This window comes from Euleptes europaea, chromosome 19 (genome assembly GCF_029931775.1).
Source record: "Euleptes europaea isolate rEulEur1 chromosome 19, rEulEur1.hap1, whole genome shotgun sequence".
NCBI lineage: Eukaryota > Metazoa > Chordata > Lepidosauria > Squamata > Sphaerodactylidae > Euleptes > Euleptes europaea.
This window is the reverse complement of record NC_079330.1, coordinates 2,173,212-2,194,977: the sequence shown is the minus strand read 5'-3', so window position 1 is coordinate 2,194,977 and position 21,766 is coordinate 2,173,212. Positions and strand designations below refer to the sequence as shown.

At 51.8% G+C, this 21,766-nt stretch overlaps 1 protein-coding gene across 1 annotated transcript; it reads left to right on the top strand.

The window, feature by feature from the left end:
* Window positions 1-345: 345 nt before the first annotated feature.
* Window positions 346-14,380, top strand: CLCN6 (chloride voltage-gated channel 6). Its single transcript, XM_056864948.1, has 21 exons — window positions 346-360; window positions 1,005-1,070; window positions 1,658-1,724; window positions 1,979-2,085; window positions 3,148-3,274; window positions 3,420-3,487; window positions 3,613-3,671; window positions 3,865-3,997; window positions 4,380-4,493; window positions 4,673-4,839; window positions 6,151-6,277; window positions 6,653-6,782; window positions 8,241-8,394; window positions 8,479-8,638; window positions 9,231-9,337; window positions 9,455-9,641; window positions 10,698-10,855; window positions 11,047-11,203; window positions 11,892-11,999; window positions 12,238-12,363; window positions 14,262-14,380. The coding sequence occupies exons 2-21, from the start codon at window positions 1,038-1,040 to the stop codon at window positions 14,340-14,342; spliced, it is 2,370 nt and encodes a 789-aa protein (XP_056720926.1). The 5' UTR covers window positions 346-360; window positions 1,005-1,037; the 3' UTR covers window positions 14,343-14,380.
* The last annotated feature ends 7,386 nt before the right edge of the window (window positions 14,381-21,766 follow it).

Below are 21,766 nucleotides of genomic sequence, written 5' to 3'. Positions count from 1 at the left end.
AGATGGCCAAGATGCCCTCCCTCTCTTGATCTGCCAAAAAAGTCATAGAATCAGCCTTGCTGACAGATGGCCATCTAACCTCTGCTTAAAAACCTCCAGGGAAGGAGAGCCCACCACCTCCCAAGGAAACCTGTTCCACCGAGAAACCGCTCTGTTAGAAAATTGTCTAGACTTCTGTGAGCAATTGCCGGCGTGAATGTAGCCTCATCCCTTCTCCCCTATCCGGATGTCTCTCCTCTGACATGAGGGTGGTGGTCTCATGGTGGCCGGGGGGGTTGTTTTGCCTTCTTCCAGAGCTTGGACTACGACCGCTGTATCAACGAGCCCTACTTGGAGGTACTGGAAAGTCTGGAGAACAGGGTAGGAGTTACTTCTGCCATTTCGACGATTCGGGGGAGGGAGTGGTAGGAATAATCCCCTGCAGTTTTGGCTGGGAGCTGCCTGTTGTCTGGGCAGGAGGCCAGCTTGCTGTTCAGCTAATGCTGAACGTGGGGGCATAGGAATAGTGGAATACGAGTCATGGCGAGTGCAGGCTGCCAGTAGTCTAGCTGGGCAACAGAGCAGCTTTAATTCTGAAACAGAATTTCTGTGGCGCCAGTATGAACAACGAGTACCCTTGTGCTTGTTGAAATGATAGATTAAGAGAAAGGCACTCTGTGTAGGCTCAGGAGCTCTTCTTAATCCACAAGCGCTAGGAATGAACCCTGGTGTTGAAAACATGTTTGTGGGTTTGTCCTTGATTAGATTAGGCTGTGGGGCAGAAGCTGAACACCAAAGACACTGGAGCCTTTGCCGGAAAAGGTGGGCAGGGCCGTTTCACACCATGAGGTCTAGAGGCTTAATTTTTTAAAAGTGGATAAAGTTAACTGAGTGTATCAGAGGCTGACCTCAGATTTGTACAGATCTTCCTATACAGATGAAATATACAGGTTGTTCTGATGCAAACCTTCCTGTGATTCAGGTATGCCAATTCTGACCTTTTTTCTCCTCCGCCGCCCTTACAGAAAGCCCGGCGGTACGAAGCGGTGAAGTGGGTGATGGTTTTTGCTATTGGAGTTTGTACAGGGCTGGTAAGGTGCTTTCTTTCTTTTCTGTCAAAGGTTTTGTTGTCTTTATGCAGGATATATTGGGGGGGGGGCAATTGGGTTGGATCGTGCCTGCGTTTTCAGCTAATGGAAGCATGTGTGTTATGTCCCGTCAAGTCGCTTCTGATTTACGGTGACCCTGTAGGGTTTTCAGGACAAGAGGCATTCAGAGGTGATTTGCCATTGCCTGCCTCTGCATAGCAACCCTAGACTTCCTCAGCAGTCTCCCATCCAAGTTCTAACCAGGGCTGTTAGCTTCCGAGATCTGTCAAGATCAGGCTAGCCTGGGCCATCGAGGTTAAGCCAGCTAACAGAAGGGATGTGGAAATTTCCACCAATTCCACCTTCCAGCTGCAGACACCAGGTTTGCCTCTCGTGCTGCTTCTGAGGGTCCCCTGTCCCCCAGGGGCAGCATTATGGCAAGATCGACAGGCTGCAGCGGGCCTGCTCCCGTCCCACTGACCAAAGTGCCTTGGATGAGCAGAAAAGCGTTCTGGATGTATCCTGTTGCCAGATTCCCAGAAAGACATTTGCAGGGCCGTTCACTGGAGCCCTTGTTTCTTCTCTTGCAGGTGGGCCTCTTCGTGGACTTTTTTGTCCGGCTCTTCTCCCAGCTCAAGTTCCGGGTGGTTCAGAGCTGTATCCTCTCTGTATTTTTGGGCCTCAGTGGGTGGGGGAGGCAGAGGGAGCAACTTGAGGGTCACCTTCACAAGCCTTCCTGGCTTTGAGGGGATCCATGTGCGCAGCCCACCCTGCCCGACCATTGGAACAACGTCCAGGAGCTTCTGTGTAGGCTGGCATGTAGGGCAGCTGGAGTGAGGGAGGCCAGAGCCTGGCCGGTGCAAAGGTTTGGCGGGTTGGCTGGACCTATTTCCTTGACTCTTCCCCCACAGCGGTGGAGGAGTGCAGCGAGAAGGGCTGCCTGGCCGTCTCCCTGCTGGAGCTGCTGGGCTTCAACCTGACCTTCATCTTCTTCGCCAGCCTCCTCGTCTTGATCCAGGTAAATGCTGGGCGGCCAGCCTTGAGCTAGCCTGAAGAGGTTCTTCCTGCACATCCCCCTCGGACTGTGGCTTTATTATTATTGTTGGAGAGCCAGCGTAATGTAGTGGTTAAGAGCGGTGGTTTGGAGCAGTGGATTCTAATCTGGTGAACTGGGTTTGTTTCCCCACTCCTCCACATGAAGCCAGCTGGGTGACCTTGGGCTACTCACGGCTCTCTTAGAGCTCTCTCAGCCCCACCTACCTCACACGGTTGTGAGGAGGGGAAGGGAAGGTGATTATAAGTCAGTTTGATTCTTCCTTAAGTGGTAGAGAAAGTTGGTGAAGAAAGCCTTTAGGAGCTGCGGGGCATCTCATGGGCCAAAGCCTGCCACGCCTCCACCCTCCCCCACCTTTGCATGCACAGGCGTACCTTCAACATCTCTTTTGCCCACGTTGCATCCTTGCAGCTGGCTGCGGGCCTTCCTCTTCCTTGTTTACGGGAATGGGAGGATGGCACAGAGGTGCAGTGATTAAGAGCAGTGGTTTGGAGCAGTAGACTTTAATCTGGAGTACCAGATTTGATTCCCCACTCCTTCACATGAGCAGTGGACACTAATCTGGTGAACCAGGTTGGTTTCTCCACTCTTACACATGAAGCCAGCTGGGTGACATCGGGCTAGTCACAGCTCTCTTAGAGGCTCTCTCAGCCCCACCTGTCTGTTGTGGGAAGGGGAAGGGATGGTGATTGTAAGCCGGTTTGATTCTTTCCTTAAGTGGTAGAGAAAGTCGGCATATAAAAACCAACTCTTCTTCTTCCTGCCAAAAGAAGTTCTGTAAGTAACAGGCCACGAGGAGGGGCAGAGAACTCATTCAGTAATGGAGAAAGAGAAGCAGCGTTGGTTCTTCCAGGAACGGGATGTCTTGCTGAGGTCTCTTATCCCTCAGTGCTCGTTTGTTTCCATGCTTGTCCTACTTTCCATCCAAAAATTGCCTCCCTTGCGTTCCTCTTCCCCTTTCACCCCCTGCCCCATAAGACCCTTCCTTGCGATTCTGTCCAGTACATAAATGTGTTCTCTTTGTAGCCTGTGGCTGCCGGCTCCGGCATCCCCGAGATCAAATGCTACCTGAATGGAGTGAAGGTGCCGGGAATCGTTCGGTTCCGGACTCTGGTGTGCAAAGCTCTCGGCGTGCTCTTCAGCGTGGCCGGAGGTAAGTGAGGCCCCGTGGCTTTTCTCTCTCTCTGTCAGCGGGAGATGTTTGGTGACATCCGTTTACCTTCTGGCTCTCTGGTCTAGCTGTTCTTTGTAGGCGACAAAGTGCACCTTGAGCATTGTCATCATTGTTTTCCCCTCAGGGCTCTTCGTTGGGAAGGAAGGGCCGATGATACACAGTGGCGCCGTGGTAGGGGCTGGCTTGCCTCAGGTGAGTGCTGGAGCAGTTGTCCATGGTGGCTGGCCAGCAGAGCCAACTGTGCCTCTAAAAGGTTTTTCCCTTGGCTGGGGTTTGGCTACTTAGATTCTGCCCATCTTTTCCTCCCCTCTCTCCAGTTCCAGAGCATCTCCCTAAAGAAGATCCAGTTTAACTTGCCCTATTTCCGCAGCGACAGGTACAGTCCTGTATTGGGGAGGGGTTCAGGGGAGGCTGAAGAACAGCTGGGCTGGAGCAGACACCCAGGATTAATCTTCTCCTCTCAGCATCCTCACGGGGTTGCTGGACTCAAACACGTCTTCCTCCCGGCGCCCAAAGCCATCTTGCTCCAGTTTAGAAACGACTCCTGATTCTTTGCTCTCTCTGATTAGGGACAAAAGGGACTTTGTGTCTGCAGGAGCCGCTGCTGGGGTGGCCGCAGCCTTCGGGGCCCCAATTGGGGGCACGCTGTTCAGCCTGGAGGAGGGTTCGTCCTTCTGGAACCAGGGGCTGACATGGAAAGTGGTGAGGACCGAGTGGAGACCCAGCCGGACCCAGCAGTCCCAGGCAGACCTTCCATCCCTCTAACTGAACTCAGTCTTGTCTGCTTCTACTGGGGCTTTCCAGGGTCACAGGCGGAGAAGGGCCTTTCCTAAACTGAGTTTCTTTTAATGGGGGGCGGGGGGGATGTTGCTACGGATTGAATCCGGGACCTTCTGCATTCGGAAACAGTGATCTACCACTGAGCTGTGGAGTCTGCCTACTCCTTTGGGTGTGAGATAGAAACTTGTTGATTTTGTTTGTTTGTTTGTTTGTTTGCCGCATAGAATCCATTTGACAGCAAAGCGGCTCCCGTTACTAAAGAGCGAAGTGTCTGAACGTCTTCTCTTTCTCTCTCCGCTTCCAGCTCTTCTGTTCCATGTCCGCCACCTTCACTCTGAACTTCTTCCGTTCTGGAATTCAGTTTGGCAGCTGGGGCTCCTTCCAGCTCCCGGGTTTGCTGAATTTTGGGGAGTTTAAGGTGCGTGGTGCTTGAGGCTTCTCTCTCTCTGTGGCCATTTTTGGCGCTCGGAAAATATTATGCGCGGGTGAGGACAACCCCCGCCCCCGACCGTAGAGAGGACAGCAACAGAGCGCCTCAGCTGAGCTGTGGGTGATCTCGATTCCCCCCTTCTGCTTCCCCCCCCCTTCCCCTCCCAGTGCTCGGAGTCTGACAAGAAGTGCCACCTGTGGACGGTTGTGGACTTGGGCTTCTTCATCCTGATGGGGGTCGTGGGGGGCCTCCTGGGAGCCACCTTCAACTGCATCAACCAGAGGCTGGCCAAGTACCGCATGCGAAACGTGCACCCCAAGCCCAAGCTGGTCAGGTACCCAGATGCTTCCCCCCTCTGCTCTTCTGTCATCTGGGGCTTCCCCCCCCCCCTTTGCCTGTGTCAGCTCTGGGTCACCAGCTAAATCCCACAAACGAACTCCTAGGCAGGTTTTCCATAGAAAGTTGTTTATTAAGAAATAGGCACAGTGATTTGCAGAAAGTGACTTGGAAATAAGCAACGATACTAATGGGGGAATGCTGAGGGTACAGGAAATATAAAGAAGAGCAAACTTTCAGAACGACTCTTGGTTGCCACGACAACCCCTCCTGATCCCTGTTCTCAGGGCCTTGTTCCCAGTGTAGAGCCGGTGTAAGACATAACATCAGGACAGAGCATAACATCGCGACTTTGAGGCTAGCCACCTGGCCAGCCACTGAACAACAGGCCAGTGCCTGACAGCCTGGCTCTTTGTGGTAGAAGACCCTGATGGTCCCTTCCAACTCTATGATTCTAAGAGAACTCGCTTGGGGTTGCCAATCTCAGAGGTGCATTTCGGCCCTGAGCCAAAGTGGAGCTTACCTAGATGAGCAGACAGATATCGGTGCCTTTCCCTTGCTGATTCTCTCCCTCTCTCCTCATGTGGCTGTAAAGACTGGGGCAGCCTCGTGGCCCCCACTTCCTTTCCTTGGAGACCAGAGACCTGGGGGAGAGTGGGGTTGGCCTACCAGCGTCCAGGTGTCTCCCGGCCCGTACCAGTGTTGCATTCCAAGGGACAAGGCTCCTTAAGACCGCCTTGCCCCAGCCCTGAGAGCCACCATGGTGTAGGAGAGCCAGTGTGGTGTAGTGGTTAAAAGCGGTGGTTTGGAGCGGTGGACTCTAATCTGGAGAACCAGGTTTGATTCCCCACTCCTCCACACGAATGGTGGATGCTAATCGGGTGAACCAGGTTGGTTTTCCCACTCCTTCACATGAAGCCAGCTGGGTGACCTTGGGCTAGGCCATTTATGCACGGGAGGCTTTGTCTTGGATTTGCACATTTTTCCCATCCAGATTCTCAGAACTCCAAAATAAGCCCCCATGCAGAGTTTTGAGAATTCGGATGGGGAAAATGTGCATCTAGAGAGCGGCAAATCCAAGGGAAAACCTCCCATACATAAATGGCCCTAGTTACAACTTTCTTAGAGCTCTCTCAGCCCCACCTGCCTCACAGTGTGTCTGTTGTGGGGAGGGGGAGGGAAGGCGATTGTAAGCCGGTTTGATTCTCCCTTAAGCGGTTTGATTCTCCCTCTCCAAAGGGCCAGGCCGCAGTGGGCAGCTCTGAGCCATGGGTGTTCCCTGCATGGTTTCTGTCTCTCTTGCTTGCAGAGTCTTGGAGAGCCTGTTGGTGTGTCTAACGACCACCCTTGTGGTGTTTGTCGCTTCCATGGTTCTAGGGGAATGCCGCCCGATGTCTTCCGCCGGCCACGGGGACAACAGCTCTTTGGGCCTACAGGTAATTGAGTGTGCCCTGAGGCCCATCCCCTGGGGGGGGTGCATCCAGGAGGCCTCTAAGGAGCCTGGCGTCTCATTTGCTGCGCTTACTCGTCTTGCCCTGTATCTTGGTTGGCAAGAAGGCCCCATGACCTTCTCCTGCTGGCTCACAAAGTTGTGGCCTTTCCCCTTTCTGGTCAACGTTGCGTTTGTAGCATCTCCTGGTGCTGACAGCCAAGAGCGGGAGGGCAGCCTTGCCAATCGTTGCTTTTCCCCTCTGGAATCTCCAAAAACACAGTTCCTAGGAGTGCTGTGCAATCTAGTTTGGCCTGCTTTCTAGCGCTCAGTTTCGGTTCATCCCAGTATACCCAATGCCACCTTTGACTGCTGCTTTTAGGACTCCTCCTCTGATGAAGTGAATTCGAGCATCAAGACCTTTTTCTGTCCCAACGATACTTACAATGATATGGCGACGCTTTTCTTCAACCCACAGGAGTCGGCCATCTTACAGCTCTTCCACCAGGAGGGTAAGTGCAAGAGCAGGTTTGCTTGGGCTGGAGATGGGGTTGCCGACTCTGAGTTAGGAAATTCCTGAAGTTTGGGGGTGGAGCTTGGAGAGGCGGGGTATGGGGAGGGGAGGGACCTCAGCTGTGTATAATGTCGTAGTGTCTAGCCTCCAAAGCAGCCATTTTCCCTGGTGGAACTGACTTCTGACATCTGGAGATCCGTTGTAATTCCAGGAGATCTCCAGAGGTTGTAAAACATAGCTGGAGTGGTCTTGAAGAGGTGCCTGTGGCTAATTTCTGGTTTCCCGTCTTATTGTACGTCGGGCCTTACTGCTGATTGTCACTATGGGGTTAGTATGGGATGGACCTCCCTGATAAGAAAAGGCAGGGTTGGTCAACGCATCAGTCGACACCAGGGTGCGCGCATAGCTGTTGTACAAAATGAAGGTGGTAAGGTAGTCTGGAGGGGACTTGATTGTGTGATCAAAGCCTCAGATGGCGTCGGATCGTGGCCAGTTTCAGAAAAGGAATAGAGACTGGTCGAGGTGTCACAGGAAAAATGGAATAGGAACGATCTTGTGCGGGAGCCTCCTGTTTTCCAGCCCAGCATGGTGCCTGTGGGCACCTCAGCATCTCTGAATACCTTTCCTGGCATCTAAATGTTTCTAGAAGGTGGGTGGGGCCAGGTAGGGCTTTTGCCCAGCAGGACTTCTGATTGGCCACTGGAGGTCTGATTGATTGTGCCTGTTTTTAAGAAGGGGCAGCAGCTGCCACCACAGCACAGGGACCACCCCTGCATGACTGAAGATCAGCAGCGTGTGTGTGTGTGTGCAAGGAAATATTTTTAAATATCTTCATTTTAAAAGGCATTCTGCTGAACAGAGCTTCTGCTTGAAACGTTGTAGAATTACAGTTAAGAGTTATGCATGACCTCACTTCCTGACATTTTGTAGTTGGCTCCGCCTCTTGTGGCAGCCATTTTTATGCCATACTGTGGCAGAACTGCGGGGCGCCCACAGGCTCAAAAAGGTTGGGGACCCCTGTTCTAGCCACTCATGGTCAGCACAAACTAATCAAAATGGTGTGGATAATAATTAATTGTGTCTGGGATTTCCATTGGCTTCTGGATTGACTGAAATTTTATGGTAACCTTGAAAATTTCCCTTTGGGGCAAAAATGTTGGAGCACCCAGATCTCCTGGTGAGATTTCTTAGAGTTTCACAATTAATTATTTATGAATCTACATCTGTTTACCTATAAATCCACTTCTGCTGATTTTTTTTCTCTCAAAGAAATTAACTTACTCTTCTAAGGGCCATCAACATCTGTTTGGTATTAGTTGGTTGGGCAACTTCAGCTCTTCTGAGGGCTTCTGTAAATGAGGGGCATCCGGGGGGTGGAGCTTTTGTTGCAGGGGTGTGGCCTCTTATTCCAGGGCGGAGCTTCTGCTCAGCCCCCTCTCTCCCTGTTGTCTTGCAGGTACTTTCAGCCCGGTCACGCTCTCCCTGTTCTTCCTTCTCTATTTCTTGCTCTCCTGCTGGACCTATGGGATTTCTGTGCCCAGCGGCCTCTTTGTGCCCTCACTGCTTTGCGGGGCCGCCTTTGGACGCCTGGTTGCCAACCTCCTCAAAAGGTGCCACCTTCACTTCGGGCTCACATCGTGGGGCGCGGCCTCCGCCTCCAGGCCCTGATGCCCCCCCTTGTCTCTACTCCTTAGCTACATCGGTTTGGACCACATCTACTCGGGGACCTTCGCGTTGATCGGAGCTGCCGCCTTCCTGGGCGGGGTTGTCCGCATGACCATCAGCCTCACTGTCATCCTGATTGAGTCCACGAATGAGATCAGCTACGGGCTCCCGATCATGGTCACCCTCATGGTGAGTCACCAGAATAATCAGTAATAGCCGTAAGAACCACCTCCTTCCATTTGTCCCTGTGCGGCAGCAGCAGTCATCAGGCGGCCGTCTGTTGGCTCTCCCACCCCTTAGGGTGGTGGCCTGCCTGGCATTGACCAGAGCCCCATGGATTTCTGACTCCCCAGGGGTTTTTGCTTGGAGAGCTCATGTGGTGTAGTGGTTGAGAGCGGCAGACTCTAATCTGGAGAACCGGGTTTGATTCCCCACTCTTCCACATGAGCGGCGGACTCTAATCTGGAGAACCAGGTTTGATTCCCCACTCTTCCACTTGAGCAGCGGACTCTAATCTGGAGAACCAAGTTTGATTCCCCACTCCTCCACGTGAGCAGTGGACTCTAATCTGGTGAACTGGGTTGGCTTCCCCACTCCTCCACATGAAGCCAGCTCGGTGACCTTGGGCTAGTCACAGTTCTCGCTGAACTCTCTCAGCCCCACCCACCTCACAAGGTGTCTGTTGTGGGGTGGGGAAGGGAAGGAGATTGTAAGCTGGTTTGATTCTCCTTAAAACGTAGAGAAAGCTGGCATATAAAAACCAACTTCTTCTCTATTCCAGGTAGCCAAGTGGACCGGGGACTTCTTTAACAAGGGCATCTACGACATCCATGTGAACTTGCGAGGGGTGCCACTTCTGGAATGGGAAACCAAAGCAGAAATGGACAAGTGAGTCGGTTGGTGTTAAAGCGGACGGAAACAGGCAAACTTGATCGGAGAGTGAACCTTTTCTCTGATGGATGGGTGCAGCCGACAGCGGTTTAATCTTTCTTCCTGGCCCCCCAGGCTGAGAGCCAGTGATATCATGGAGCCCAACTTGATGTATGTTTACCCCCACACCCGGATCCAGTCCCTGGTGAGCATTCTGCGTACGACGGTCCATCACGCCTTTCCCGTGGTCACAGAAAACCGGGCCTACGAGAGGGAGTTTATGAAGTGGGACCAGCTGATCAGCAACAACATCAAGTTTAAGGTGAGGTTATGCCACTGTTGCCGAGGAGAAAGAAGTGAATTCTTTGTATGCAGGACACAAGTCTTGGTTTCTTCGGGTGTGCGAGTTGCAGCCAACATATGGCAAAACCCGTAGGGTTTTCAAGGCATTAGATCACTGGTTCCCAACCAGGGGTCCATGGACCCCCAGGGGTCCGCGAGAACTAAATTAAGGTCCGCGAAACAAAGTTATAAACCCATAATAAATTGATATTTTCAATTAAAAGTTCTCTATTATAAAAATATATATTCAAATATTATTTTAAGTTTAATGTTTAACTAACAGTTATGATTAAAGTTTATTTTCAAATTCTCTGAATTTTTATTTTGAACCTTGGGGTCCCTGCACCGATCAAAAAAGTCCTAGTGGTCCCTGGTCAAATTCCTTGGTGGTCTCCCATCCAAATACTTACCAGGGCCGACTCTGCTTAGATTCTGAGATCTGACGAGTTCAGGCTAGCCAGGGCCAACCAGGTCAGGGCTGAAAGGAAGAATAAGAAGGTGCAAAGAATCGTAACCTTGCCTTTCAGCTGGTAAAAGCACAGTTTGTTACAAAAATTAATTTAATATATTGGAGAGCCAGTGTGATGTAGTGGCCACGGTGTCAGACTAGGATCTGGGAGACCCAGGTTCGAATCCCCAACTCTGCCATGGAAGCTGGCTGGGTGACCTTGGGGCATTCACACCTTCTCAGCCTCGCCTACCTCACAGGGTTGTTGTGAGGATAAAATGGAGGAGAGGAGAAGAATGTAAACCACTTTGGGCCCCTATTGGGGAGAAAGGCAGGATATAAATGAAGTAAATAAATAAGCTTAATTAAAAGAAGATTTCTTAGAGCAAATTGGGGAAGAAGCATCAGGTCATTTCAGTAGACGAAAGAGAAGAAAAGTGGTACTGAGAGTGCATAAGATGCTTGTTAATGGGGAGCTTTCTCAAGGTGCAGCTGTTGTTCAGGCCATGGTTTTAAAATGCTGTACATGATAACATGTGATTAAGGGCTGTTTGTTTCTTGCTTAAAACGTGTCCTCCCCCATGCCAGAAAACCAGCATCCTCACCAGGGCCGGGGAGCAGCGCAAACGCAGCCAGTCCATGAAATCCTACCCGTCGAGCGAACTACGCAACGTGTGTGATGACCACATCGTGACGGAAGAACCGCCGGAGACGGAAGACATGTTGCAGCAAATGCTGGAGCGAAGGTGAGCACGGGGCATCAGGAGGCAGAAGCCACCCCTGGTGCAAGGAAGCTTACCCTGGGGTATCCGGCGGCCTCCATTTGCAAGCCAGAGCACCGAGCTGAGAGGAACGCTGGTCTCTCTCCAGTGTCCTTGCCTGTTCCTACCAGCCTCTTCTTCAGTCTGTCATCCAAGGGTTACTCCGTTTCTCTCAGGTACACTCCCTATCCTAACCTGTACCCAGACCAGTCGCCCAGTGAGGAGTGGACCATGGAGGAACGCTTCCGGCCTCTTACCTTCCACGGCCTGATCTTGCGCTCGCAGCTGGTCACCTTGCTCGTGCGGGGCGTCTGTTACTCGGAGGGCCAGTCGGTGAGTTCCCATTGGTTGGTTAATCAGCCACGGAGGCTCCTCAGTAGCTTCTCCTGCTGCAGCTGATATGGAAGGTATGGTGGTGGGCCTCCATTACCTGCTGTAGATATTGATAAAGAAGTGGCAAAGGAGGAAGGAAGCAAGAGTGAAATGCTCTTCCTCTCTTTCCCTAGGAGGCAATGCCTGTTTTCCCCAGTTGAGAGTTACCCTTCTTTCCCCACTTTGGGAATATGCCTACCTTCCCACGGGGGAGAGAGAGGCTCTACCACTGAGCCATATCTCTGTTTTGGGACTGTGGCTCAGTGGTAGAGCCTCTGCTTGGCATGCAGAAGGTCCCAGGTTCAATCCCCAGCATCTCCAGTTAAAGGAACTAGGCAAGTAGGTGATGTGAAAGACCTCAGCGTGAGAGCCTGGAGAGCCCCTGCCAGTGACTTTGATGGACCGGTGGTCTGATTCAGTATAAGGCAGCTTCGTGTGTTCATGTGACATCTAGAAACAGGAGGGCCCCTTTACCTTTGTGGTTCAAGACAGGAAATTCCCTTCCCTGCCTTCAGGCGAGTCTCTGCAACACTCACTGCTCTTCTTTTCTTGAGAAGGACTGAAATTCACAGGGGGGGATGTCTGAAGTGGTTCCTCCTGTCGCCGATTCCGTCCCGCCTTCTACCCTGTCTATGTTCCTGTCTCTTAGAGCGCCAGCCAGCCTCGCCTCTCCTACGCGGAGATGGCTGAGGATTACCCTCGCTACCCCGACATCCATGATCTGGACCTCACGCTGCTCAACCCCAGGATGATTGTGGTAAGGGGTGTCTTGTTTCTGTGGTTATAAAGTGTGTGTGTAGTGACCAGAACTGTCTAGGTTTGTCTAAATGATGAGGATGACGAGCCACTTTGACAGTCATAGAATAATAGCGTGGGAAGGGACCACCAGGGTTATCTAGTCTAACCCCCTGCACAATGCAGGAAATTCACAACTACTTCCCTGCCCCCACACCCCAGTGACCCCTACCACTATAGTCTCTTGCTACCCTTGACAGGATGTGACCCCCTACATGAACCCGTCTCCGTTCACCGTCTCGCCCAACACTCACGTCTCTCAAGTCTTCAACCTCTTCAGGACGATGGGGCTCAGGCACTTACCAGTCGTGAACGCTGTCGGGGAGGTGAGTCCATTTGAGCTCTTGAAGGGAGAGGTCCAGGGGCTTTAACCATACCTCCGCTCTTGCCCTGGGGGCCAATCAGGGTTCTGCCTGGTCAAGAGATTTTTATTCGGGGCTGCCTTCTGTTCATGGGGTGAGGTTCCCCTCCTGCTGAGTCACCCCTTACGTAAGAAATGAAGCAGAGCCAATGGTTATTCAGTCCTGCCTCCGTCCTGCTGCTCTGTTGCTTGATCTGACCACCTCTTTGCTCCCGATGGCTGCCTGCCCACCACCCCCTGCCCTTTCCACCAGCCTTGCTGACCGGGCAGTCACTCCTCAGTCTCTGTGGAAATGAACATGCTGGATCAGACCAAGGGCCCATCAAGTCCAGCATCTTCACACAGTGGCTGTCTAGAGAGCCCACAAGCTGGATGACTGCAGCAGCAACCCATAAAGTGTTTAGGGTTACGGCTGTCCTGCTGTTGCGTAGTTTGGCTGCTTTTTGTAATTTTCTGTGGAAGAGCCAGGACCCGAAGCCGACTTGCTCAGCCAGCGCTGGCCACCAGATGTCCCTGGCCGCCTGTGAGATCCCCTGAAGTGGAGCGGGAGGGTGGATTTGCACACGGAAGCATCTGGGAGGCTGAGCTGCCAGCTGCATGAAGGCCAAAGTGGGCGTGAAAATGTAATTTCTGATTCTGGGTGTTTGTTTCTGAGCTTGTCAGCCAACTCCTCTCAACTCCTCTCAAAGTGTTTCGCTGGCACAAGCAGAAGAGATACTGTCAGCGTGGATCAATTTATTTTATTTATTTACAGCATTTCTTCTTGTCTCCACTCCCTTACCTGAATACATGAAATGAGGATGTCTTGCCCCGTGTGTTGGGTTGCGCTTGCATTGGATTTTTGTCTGACGTTTCATTGCCCCTTTCCTCCAGTTCCTCACAGTCCCTTTGTGGTTTCACATTCTGAACAAATTGGGTGTTGGCTGCAAATGTCACTACTTTGCTCTTCTCCCCTGCCCCCCCTCCAGAGCATTTATGAATAAATTAAATTGCACTCGTCCCTACACGGATCCCCGGGGTCACCTCCCTCCTTGGCCAAAACCGTCCCTCGCTTTCTCTTATTTAACCAGTGACCAATCTGTCACCCGTTCTCTTACATTGTTAAGAAGCCTTGGATTAGGCACCTTGTCAAACAGTTTTGGGGGAGGGACCGTGGCTCAGTGGCAGAGCATTAGCTTGGCATGCAGAAGGTCCCAGGTTCAATCCCCGGCATCTCCAGTTAAAGGGACCAGGCAGGTAGGTGATGTGAAAGACCTCTGCCTGAGACCCTGGAGAGCAGTTGCCGGTCTGAGTAGACAATACTGACTTTGATGGACCAAGGGTCTCATTCAGTAGAAGGCAGCTTCATGTGTTCACGTGTTCATGCGAGGGTACGAATTCTACCAGATCTGCGTGTTTGTGGACACCCTTAGAGAATTCAGAGAGGTCGGTGAGGCAGGACTTCCCTGGGCAGAAGCCACACTGATTCCTCTTCTGCAAGGCTTGTTCTTCTGTGTGTTTAACAAGTGGATCGTGTGCTTTTCCACCAGTCCTTACTATGTCTTGTTGGGATGTCATGTGTAGGATGGTGGGCATCGACTTTGTAGCCTAACGCCGTGGAGAGTTTCGACCGAGTGTCCGCAAGGGTGGTTTGTTTTGCTGCAGCTGAAGCTGCTCTGAGAGAGCCAGTAGGAAGGGGTGTGAACCCGAGACCACCCTTGTGGCTCATAAGCTCTGGGTTTCCAGCATTGTGTGAACTAACTTCCCTACATCCTAACAACAACAGAACCTGGGTTCGAATCGAGCTGTCCTTTACATCTTCGGCTTTTATGCATGTCGGGGCCAGTGTGTTTGACCCCCCCCCCCTTCTCCATTGCCTTCCAGATCGTCGGCATCATTACCCGGCACAACCTGACCCACGAATACCTGCAGGCGAGGCTCCGGCAGCACTACCAGACCATCTGACTGCTCCCCACCCCTCTGCCCTCCCCACCTCCTTCTGCTTCCTTTCCCGGCAGTCCCCCAGGCTGGCTTTGTGCACTTTACAAAACCGGGGTGTGGGGGGGAGCTTTGGTTTCCAACAGGAGGCCTCCAACCATCTCGCCAGCCGGGAACCAAAGGAGTTGTGGGGGTTTCTCTCCTCTTTGGCCGGTCCTCATGGGGCTTGCAGCCTGCTTGTCGAGGCAGCTCCTGACCTCTTCCAATGAGGCTTTGGAATGATGGGGCCGGAATGTTTCACTGACCAGTCCTGTGGACACACTTTGAAGACACACATCCCTGTGCCGTATCCCAGACGGAAGGAACCCTGCCCTTCTGTTTCCTTCCTGACTTTTCTGCATCTGCTGCCTTACCGCAAACCAGGCTCCCTTGGCCCAAGGATTTAAGAACTGATTCTGCGTTTTTCTTTATTCTAAAGTTAGCCGGTCGCTTCTTGCAGCAGGGTTAGCATTCTTGGAAAGGTTGAGAGGAGGGCACACTGTCTTTTTCCTTTATGGGGGATTCTGGAATTTGCTGGATCTTGAATGTGTGTACGTTTGTGTGTGTGTTTGTGTGTATGTGTTTCTTTCCATTCCGCTTACAATTCAGATTTTGTGGAAGCATTCCACGGACATCTCTAGGCCGGGCATTTGACCTTTATGAGTTATACATGCAAAAATTATGTGTCAAGAGAGCAATGAACAATCTTTGGACCACTATATGTGTGTGCGAATCACTTCTCGGGGGCGTAACCTGCCGACCTTTGTCCAAGATGCTAAGAATTGGGGTTTAGAGTCCTGAATGAGTTTGGTTGGATGTGTATATGGGGTCATAAACACAGTTTGGGGTTGATTTGGGCAGGGTCCAACACTCCAGATACTCAGCACCAGCAGTGGCTGGACAGACACTGGATTCATGTCCAGTAGCATCTTTGAGACTGACAAGATTTTCAGGGTGTCCGCTTTCCAGAGTCGAAGCGTCCTTTGTCAGATACAAGTCAGAATGGAGATCTCAAAAGCATACACCCCGAAAATCTTGTTGGTCTCTAAGGTGGTGCTGGACTGTAATCGAGGTGTTCTACCGCAGACCGGCTTGGCTACCCTCTGAAACTATCTCCATGGACAGACTCTGAACATCCAGCTTGCCCTGTGGAGTGGCTGAGGGACCCAAGCGAAGCTTACCACCCGCTCTAGCCTGGCCCGAAGCCAGTCTCAATTCTTTCCTTGGGCCCCTTGGCCTGGTGGTCGCCTCTGCATGCGAAACATTGTTTGCCTAATTCTTCTGGTTGCTTGCAAAGGGCTTCTTCCTCCTGCATAGGACGTTAGGGTCAGTGGGAGTTTCTAATGCCTGCCCCATGCCAAGCGGTTGTGGGAATGGGGCTCGGTGTTCCACTTGGTTCTTAGGGCACCGTTCGAGCAGAGGTCAGTTAGCCGTGGAGTTTGCTGGCTCTTCTGTATCTATCTCTCTGCTTGTGGGGAGTGTCTTTTAGAAATGTAAGTGTGGCTTGGCTTTCTGCTTCCTTCCTGCTCTGGGCATGTGGATGTACTGCTCCAGCATGGTCACATCCCCACTTGCCTCTGTTGGGGTTCAGCCATGGGGGTCTTCTTTCTCCCTGTCCTTTGAGCTAGCAGAGCAAATGAGAGTGTTGGGGCATCCATCTTTTCAATGACTGATCGTGGGGGGGGGGTGTCCCCCAGGAGGGCGAGGAGGTAGAAGAAGAAGAAGAGTTGGTTTTTATACGCCAATTTTCTCTACCTTTTTAAGGAGACTCAAACCGGCTTACAATCTCCTTCCCTTCCCCTCCCCACAACAGACATGTTGTGAGGTAGATGAGGCTGAGAGAGCTCAAAGAGGGTCTGTGGCTCAGTGATAGAGCATCTGCTTGGCATGCAGAAGGTCCCAGGTTCAATCCCTGGCATCGCCAGTTAAAGGGACTAGGCAGGTAGGTGATGTGAAAAACCCCTGCCTGAGACCCTGGAGAGCCGCTGCCGGTCTGAGTAGACAAGACTGATTTTGATGGACCAAGTGTCTGATACAGTATAAGGCAGCTTCATGTGTTCATGTAAAGAGAACTGTGACTAGCCCAAGGTCACCCAGCTGGCTTCATGTGGAGGAGCGGGGAATCGAACCTTGAACCCAGTTCTTCAGATTAGTTCGCCACTCTTAACCACTACACCACACTGGTTGCACCATCTTCTTTCTCCCAAGATCTGGCCTCTGTTTTGCTCAGCCAAAAACCATCACCTGCATGTACCCCTTTTTTATCTCTGCTAGTCTCTCTTAGTCCCCCTTTCTCCCTCCCGACCCCTGCATCTTTGGACCTTCCCCCACCCCAGGTATGCCCTGCTCACACCCCGTTCATCCATCTTGAAGCATGAGCCTATTGCTGTTTCAACCACCATCTTTCAAAGCCAGTTTTCATAGAAAGTCGTGGAGCAGTGGCATCTAGCTTGACATGCCCCCCGGGGATGGGGAGAGTAATTTAAAAGTTGCAAATGACACCCAGGTAGGACCAGAATAGTTTTTTTTCCGGGGGGGGCAGCAGGAGAGTTGTCTGCATTAGCTTTGGGAGCACTGGTGCGATTTCTGCCAACAGCCCGGAGGCTCCAGCCAGCCGCAGCCGGTCTGTTGCTTCTAACAGGTCCCATCCCGGCCAGCCCTTGAATCATTCCAGCAAGCACCTGCCTCCGTGGGTTTCTGCTTTCACATACATCTCTCCCCTGGAGAAGGCCGCCTCCAGCCTCAGGAGGGAGGGAGGGAAACACACTTCTGATGGGCTTGATAAAGCACAGTGCAGGTTTCGTGTGCGATCTTTCGAGGACTGGGCCGAGGAACCAACGGAAGGCGACCCTGGAAAAAGGTCCTCCTGCAGCTGTGCCCCTTGTATTAGCCCCTCGGACCTTTCCATGCCAGGGCAATGTGGCAGAGACAAGGCAGAATGGGGAGGGGCCATGGCTCAGTGGTAGAGCATCTGCTTGACACGCAGAAGGTCCCAGGTTCAATCGCTGGCATCTCCAGTTAAAGGGACTGGGCAAGTAGGTGATGTGAAAGACCCCTGCCTGAGACCCTGGAGAGCCGCTGCCAGTCTGAATAGACAGTACTGACTTTGATGGACCAAGGGGGTCTGATTCAGTAGAAGGCAGCTTCGTGTGTGTTCACCTTCCATTCCCTTGCCTCTTGTATGACACTCGATCCCTTTTCCCAGTTCAGTTCAGACGTTTCATGGCTGGCGCAAGATTCATTTTCCTTGTGGGTGCTGTAACATCCCCAAAGGCCAGGGTATTGGTCTTTTTGCAAGACTGCATGCCCCAGGGTTCCTTCTAGGACGCGGTCATCAAGGGGAGAGTCACACCTCGGCAGCTGGTTACGCACAAACAGCCGCTCCTGCCCCTGTTCTTTCCAGGCAGATCGGTCCTTGGTTTGAAGTTCTGTGTTCCTGGTTCAAACTGGTGAAGTCCCGAGCGAGTCCGCTCAACCAGTTGGTCGTCCAGATCCTTTGATGCGAAGAGCCTGCTGGAATGCATGTATGGGCTGCCTCAGAGAAACGAGGGATGGCTGGATTGTGCCCATTCCCTGGGCTTGAAGCCAATGCCCAGGCTACCTGACTTGAACTCTTCCAGCAGGAGGTGGTCTCCTGGGGGCAGGGAGGGGAATCCAGAAGTGAACACTGGTTGAAACTGGTCCCTGGGCACTTAGCACTGTATGTGTGTGTGTGTGTGCGTGCGCGCGCCACTGAATTGCTGGGGAAATTGCAAGAAGCAAAACGAGGGCTGGTGAGGCTGTTGGGATCTCATAAAGGGGAAATTAGTTTTTGGGGGTGCGGGAGGGGCAAATTGTCTGCATTCCCCCCCCCCACACACACACACACACAAGATTCGAGCATGAGTGCACAATTGCTCTCCAGCCTGAGCCCAGTACGAAGGAGCAGCAGGAATCTGGGTTGCCAGTTAAATTAGAGTCAAGATGTATTTGCTTCACTTGGTGTCTTTCAGTAATGGATGCTTGATTCAGGTTTCCGGGGTGGGGGGCAGACGGGGGCAAGGGCTAACGAGTTGGAGGAGGACCGGCAGCATTTACGTGTAATTTTTTAGGAAAGGAACCCCCACACACACTCTGGTTTCTAATTTCCTCCCACCCTGTGTCAGATTGCTACCATTTCTGTCTCCCCCCTCCCCTTTTATACGTGACTGCTTGACCTTTCTTCCCTTGAGGGAGGAAGTTTAGCGAGGTGTTAAACGCTTTGAAGCAACCTTGGACATGTCTGGTTACAGCAGGTAACCCGTCCGCTTTGCATTCCTCATTGACCTGCTGCCTCGGAACCTGTCTGGGGCGTTCAGGGTTTGACTTTCTCTTCCATCCCCTATCTATCAGCTACTTGTTTGGAAGGGGGGAATCCTCAAAATGGTGGGGGTTTCTGCTCAGGGCTTTTTGCCGTATTCGCCTCTTTCCTCCAGCCTGTTGTGTGGGTTTGTGGTGTGTGAACGTCTGCCTGCATCCTTGTGGATTTCCTTTTCCCTGGCCAGTTCCTGCGCAAGAAGGGTGAACCTGCCAATTCCAGCCGTGGGGGCCTCGGATCCCCTTGATGCATTTGCCGGTTGGCGAAAGCAAGCAGGGAAGTGTCAGGAAGTCCCGTTTCTGTGATTTGTGAGGTGTGGGACCAATTACGGGCCTGGCATCTCTCCTCCGCTCCCTCCTGAGTTGGAGCTTTGGAGAGAACGTTTTGAGGTTGTTGGCATCCAGCCGGCGGCGTTCAAACCGTGCTCCTTCATTAAAAGCGAGATGTCAGTTGCTGCTTGCCTGTAAAAATGAGGACCGTTTCCCTTCTTCCTTCTCTCTGGCTTGTTAGCCGGGAGGCAGCTGAGGCCCAGGTCTCTGGCAAGAACTGCCTCGCCAGTGTTGTTTTCTTCTGCTTTCCTGCCCTCATCAGTCTCCTGCAGAGTTAAAGGGAGAGCCCCCCCCCCACAGTTCCTGTGGAAAGGGCCGCCTCACCAGGGCCATGTCTTGGAGGGGCTTTATAGGAGAAGGAGGGGTGTGCGTGCGAATTCTCCCCCACACTCAGCATCCCACCTGTAGCATTAAAAAGAGCTGGATTTCCACTTCTTGGAGGAGAAGAAGAGTTGGTTTTTATATGCCAACTTTCCCTACCACGTAAGGAAGAATCGAACTGGCTTTCAATCACCTTCTCCTCCCCTCCCCACAACAGACACCCTGGAAGGTAGGTGAGGCCGAGAAAGCTCAAAGAGAACTGTGACTAGCCCAAGGTCACCCAGCTGGCTTTGAGTGTAGGAGTGGGGAAACCAACACGGTTCACCAGATTTGCGTCCGCAGCTCATGTGGAGGAGTGGGGAATCAATCCCAGTTCTCCAGATCAGATTCCACCGCTCCATACCACCGCTCTTAACCACTACACCAAGCTGGCTCTCAGCTGGCTCACTGCTTGTGTGTGTAGGGGTGTTCCTCAACTGTATTCTTGTGAAGTCGAAGTGATACCTCAGAGCCTGTGGAGGTGGAAGGGGGGGTCCTGATGTGAATATTGCACCCCCCAAGATATTAGCATATCAAGGATTGCTTCCGTGTCTGCTCGATGCAAGCGTGGGATCTCCTTCAGTGCTTCTTTGCCTTCCATCACCCCCCCCCCCCGAAATCCCCATTTCTGCCAACAGCCACCTTGCCGGGCTTCTAACCCTGTCAGAAGGCCTCTGGTTTCCTTTTTCCCCCAGGAGAAGGCGCACCCAAAAGGCACAATTCACTCAGTCTTCAGGTCAGTGTTCATCTCAGTGGTGGGGCATGCAGGGGAGGGCTTAGCTGTATCCTTCAGTCTCTTGTGTGGTGTGAACAGGTTTGGCCAAGACGAAAACCCCAGCACGCTCTCTCCACCCCCTGTCCACAAGCCATTCCAAAGATGACTGCCTCTCCCTCCTTTTTTCCTGTTCAATCTCGTTTTTGTTCAGAAGGTGCTCGTTTTTAGATTCCCCCCCCCATTTCAACGCCTTAAGGAAGGTAATTATGTGATACACATCGGTTTCAAGCTAATTCCATGATACACATCAATTTTATTTTTCTAAATCCATTTTAAGTGATGATTTCCTCTGTGTATCTGTGTATATAACTGTGTATATACTTGTCTTAAAAATAAATATATATAACTGTGTATAACTGGGACTTGTCTTAAATTCTTCTCGGGTGTCTCCCTGACTGCTGGTGGTTTTTCCCTCCCCCAAATGGCCTGCATTTTAGCTGAACAGATTAGTTTATGTGTATGTGCAAGTATTTTAACATCTGGAGGCTCCTCTGTGTCAGCTTTGTGACCAGGCAGATGTTTCTCAGAAGCCCTGCCCTTCTCTCCCCCCACTATGTGGCATTTAGAGGCCTACTGCTTCTGAACATGGGGGCTCTCTTTAGCTGTTATAGCCGCTAGGCTTGGAGCTATCACTTGTCTTAATCCTTTCAATTCCAGTATTATTAAAGTAAAAAACTGCTGCCTACCTTCTCCTTGCCATAATTTAATAGACTTCTATTGCATCGGCTCCCATGGCACAGTTTAACACGAGGCAAGGAATTTGCCTGTGCAACTCACGTAAACACTGCAGCTACCCAGGCAAAGCAGCTATACATGCTTAGTTTGCACAGCTAAGATCCCAAACCCTTGTGGATCCTCTCCTGGTGTGCTTACTACGCACATGTAACTGTTTGCACATGCTGCAGTCTAGTTGGTGTAACACCTGAGTTCCAGCAGGGAAGTTATTTGTCTCTCTGCCATCTGGGTTAAATCCAGCCCAATCAAGGATTGTGTTTGCCTGCCCTTTTCTGCCTTTTTTTCTAGCTCCATTTTCAGATGGGATGTTTGTTTTCAAATCAGAAGCTCCTTGAAGAATTTTTCTCTCGTGCTGGTCTCACAGGTATCAGGGCTGCAATTTGAATGTGTATCCAACCCTGCTTTGGAACTAAACAAACCAAAAAGATCACACTGGCTCTAAGCCATGGATACCTTTATTCAAGCGGGTGGCCTAAAGCAGGCGTGGTGAAGTGAAGGCTAAACCTTGTGCTCCAGAACTCTGGGGGATCCCTGCCTTGGGGGTCCCACTTCCAAGTTTTTGGCTGCAAGCCCCAACACCCTGTGGAGGAGAAAGTATGCCAGCGAATGAGCTCCTTTCATAATATTGATTTATCAAGTGCCTCGGTTCTATTCAGATTCTCGTGGAGGAAGGACAGGAGTTTTGGCAACCTCTTGCTTCACCTCTTCCCACCCGGTCTCTCCCAGAGGGGAAAGAAAGGGCAGAATTGGCCAAACAGCATTTTGCTGGTTCTCGGGCTCCAGGCAGAGGTCAAGATAAAGGCTGAACAATCTTTCGGGCTCCTTGGCTCTGTCCGTGGTGCTGAACACCCCAAATAAAGAGCGACAGGTTCTCTTT

Bases quoted from the DNA above. Each gene is read 5' to 3' on its own strand.
- CLCN6 (XM_056864948.1), top strand. From the start codon at position 1,038: ATGGTTTTTGCTATTGGAGTTTGTACAGGGCTG. The intron at 11,204-11,891 runs GTGAGTTCCCAT...CCTGTCTCTTAG, and splicing joins GTTACTCGGAGGGCCAGTCG to AGCGCCAGCCAGCCTCGCCT. The intron at 12,364-14,261 runs GTGAGTCCATTT...ATTGCCTTCCAG, and splicing joins TCGTGAACGCTGTCGGGGAG to ATCGTCGGCATCATTACCCG.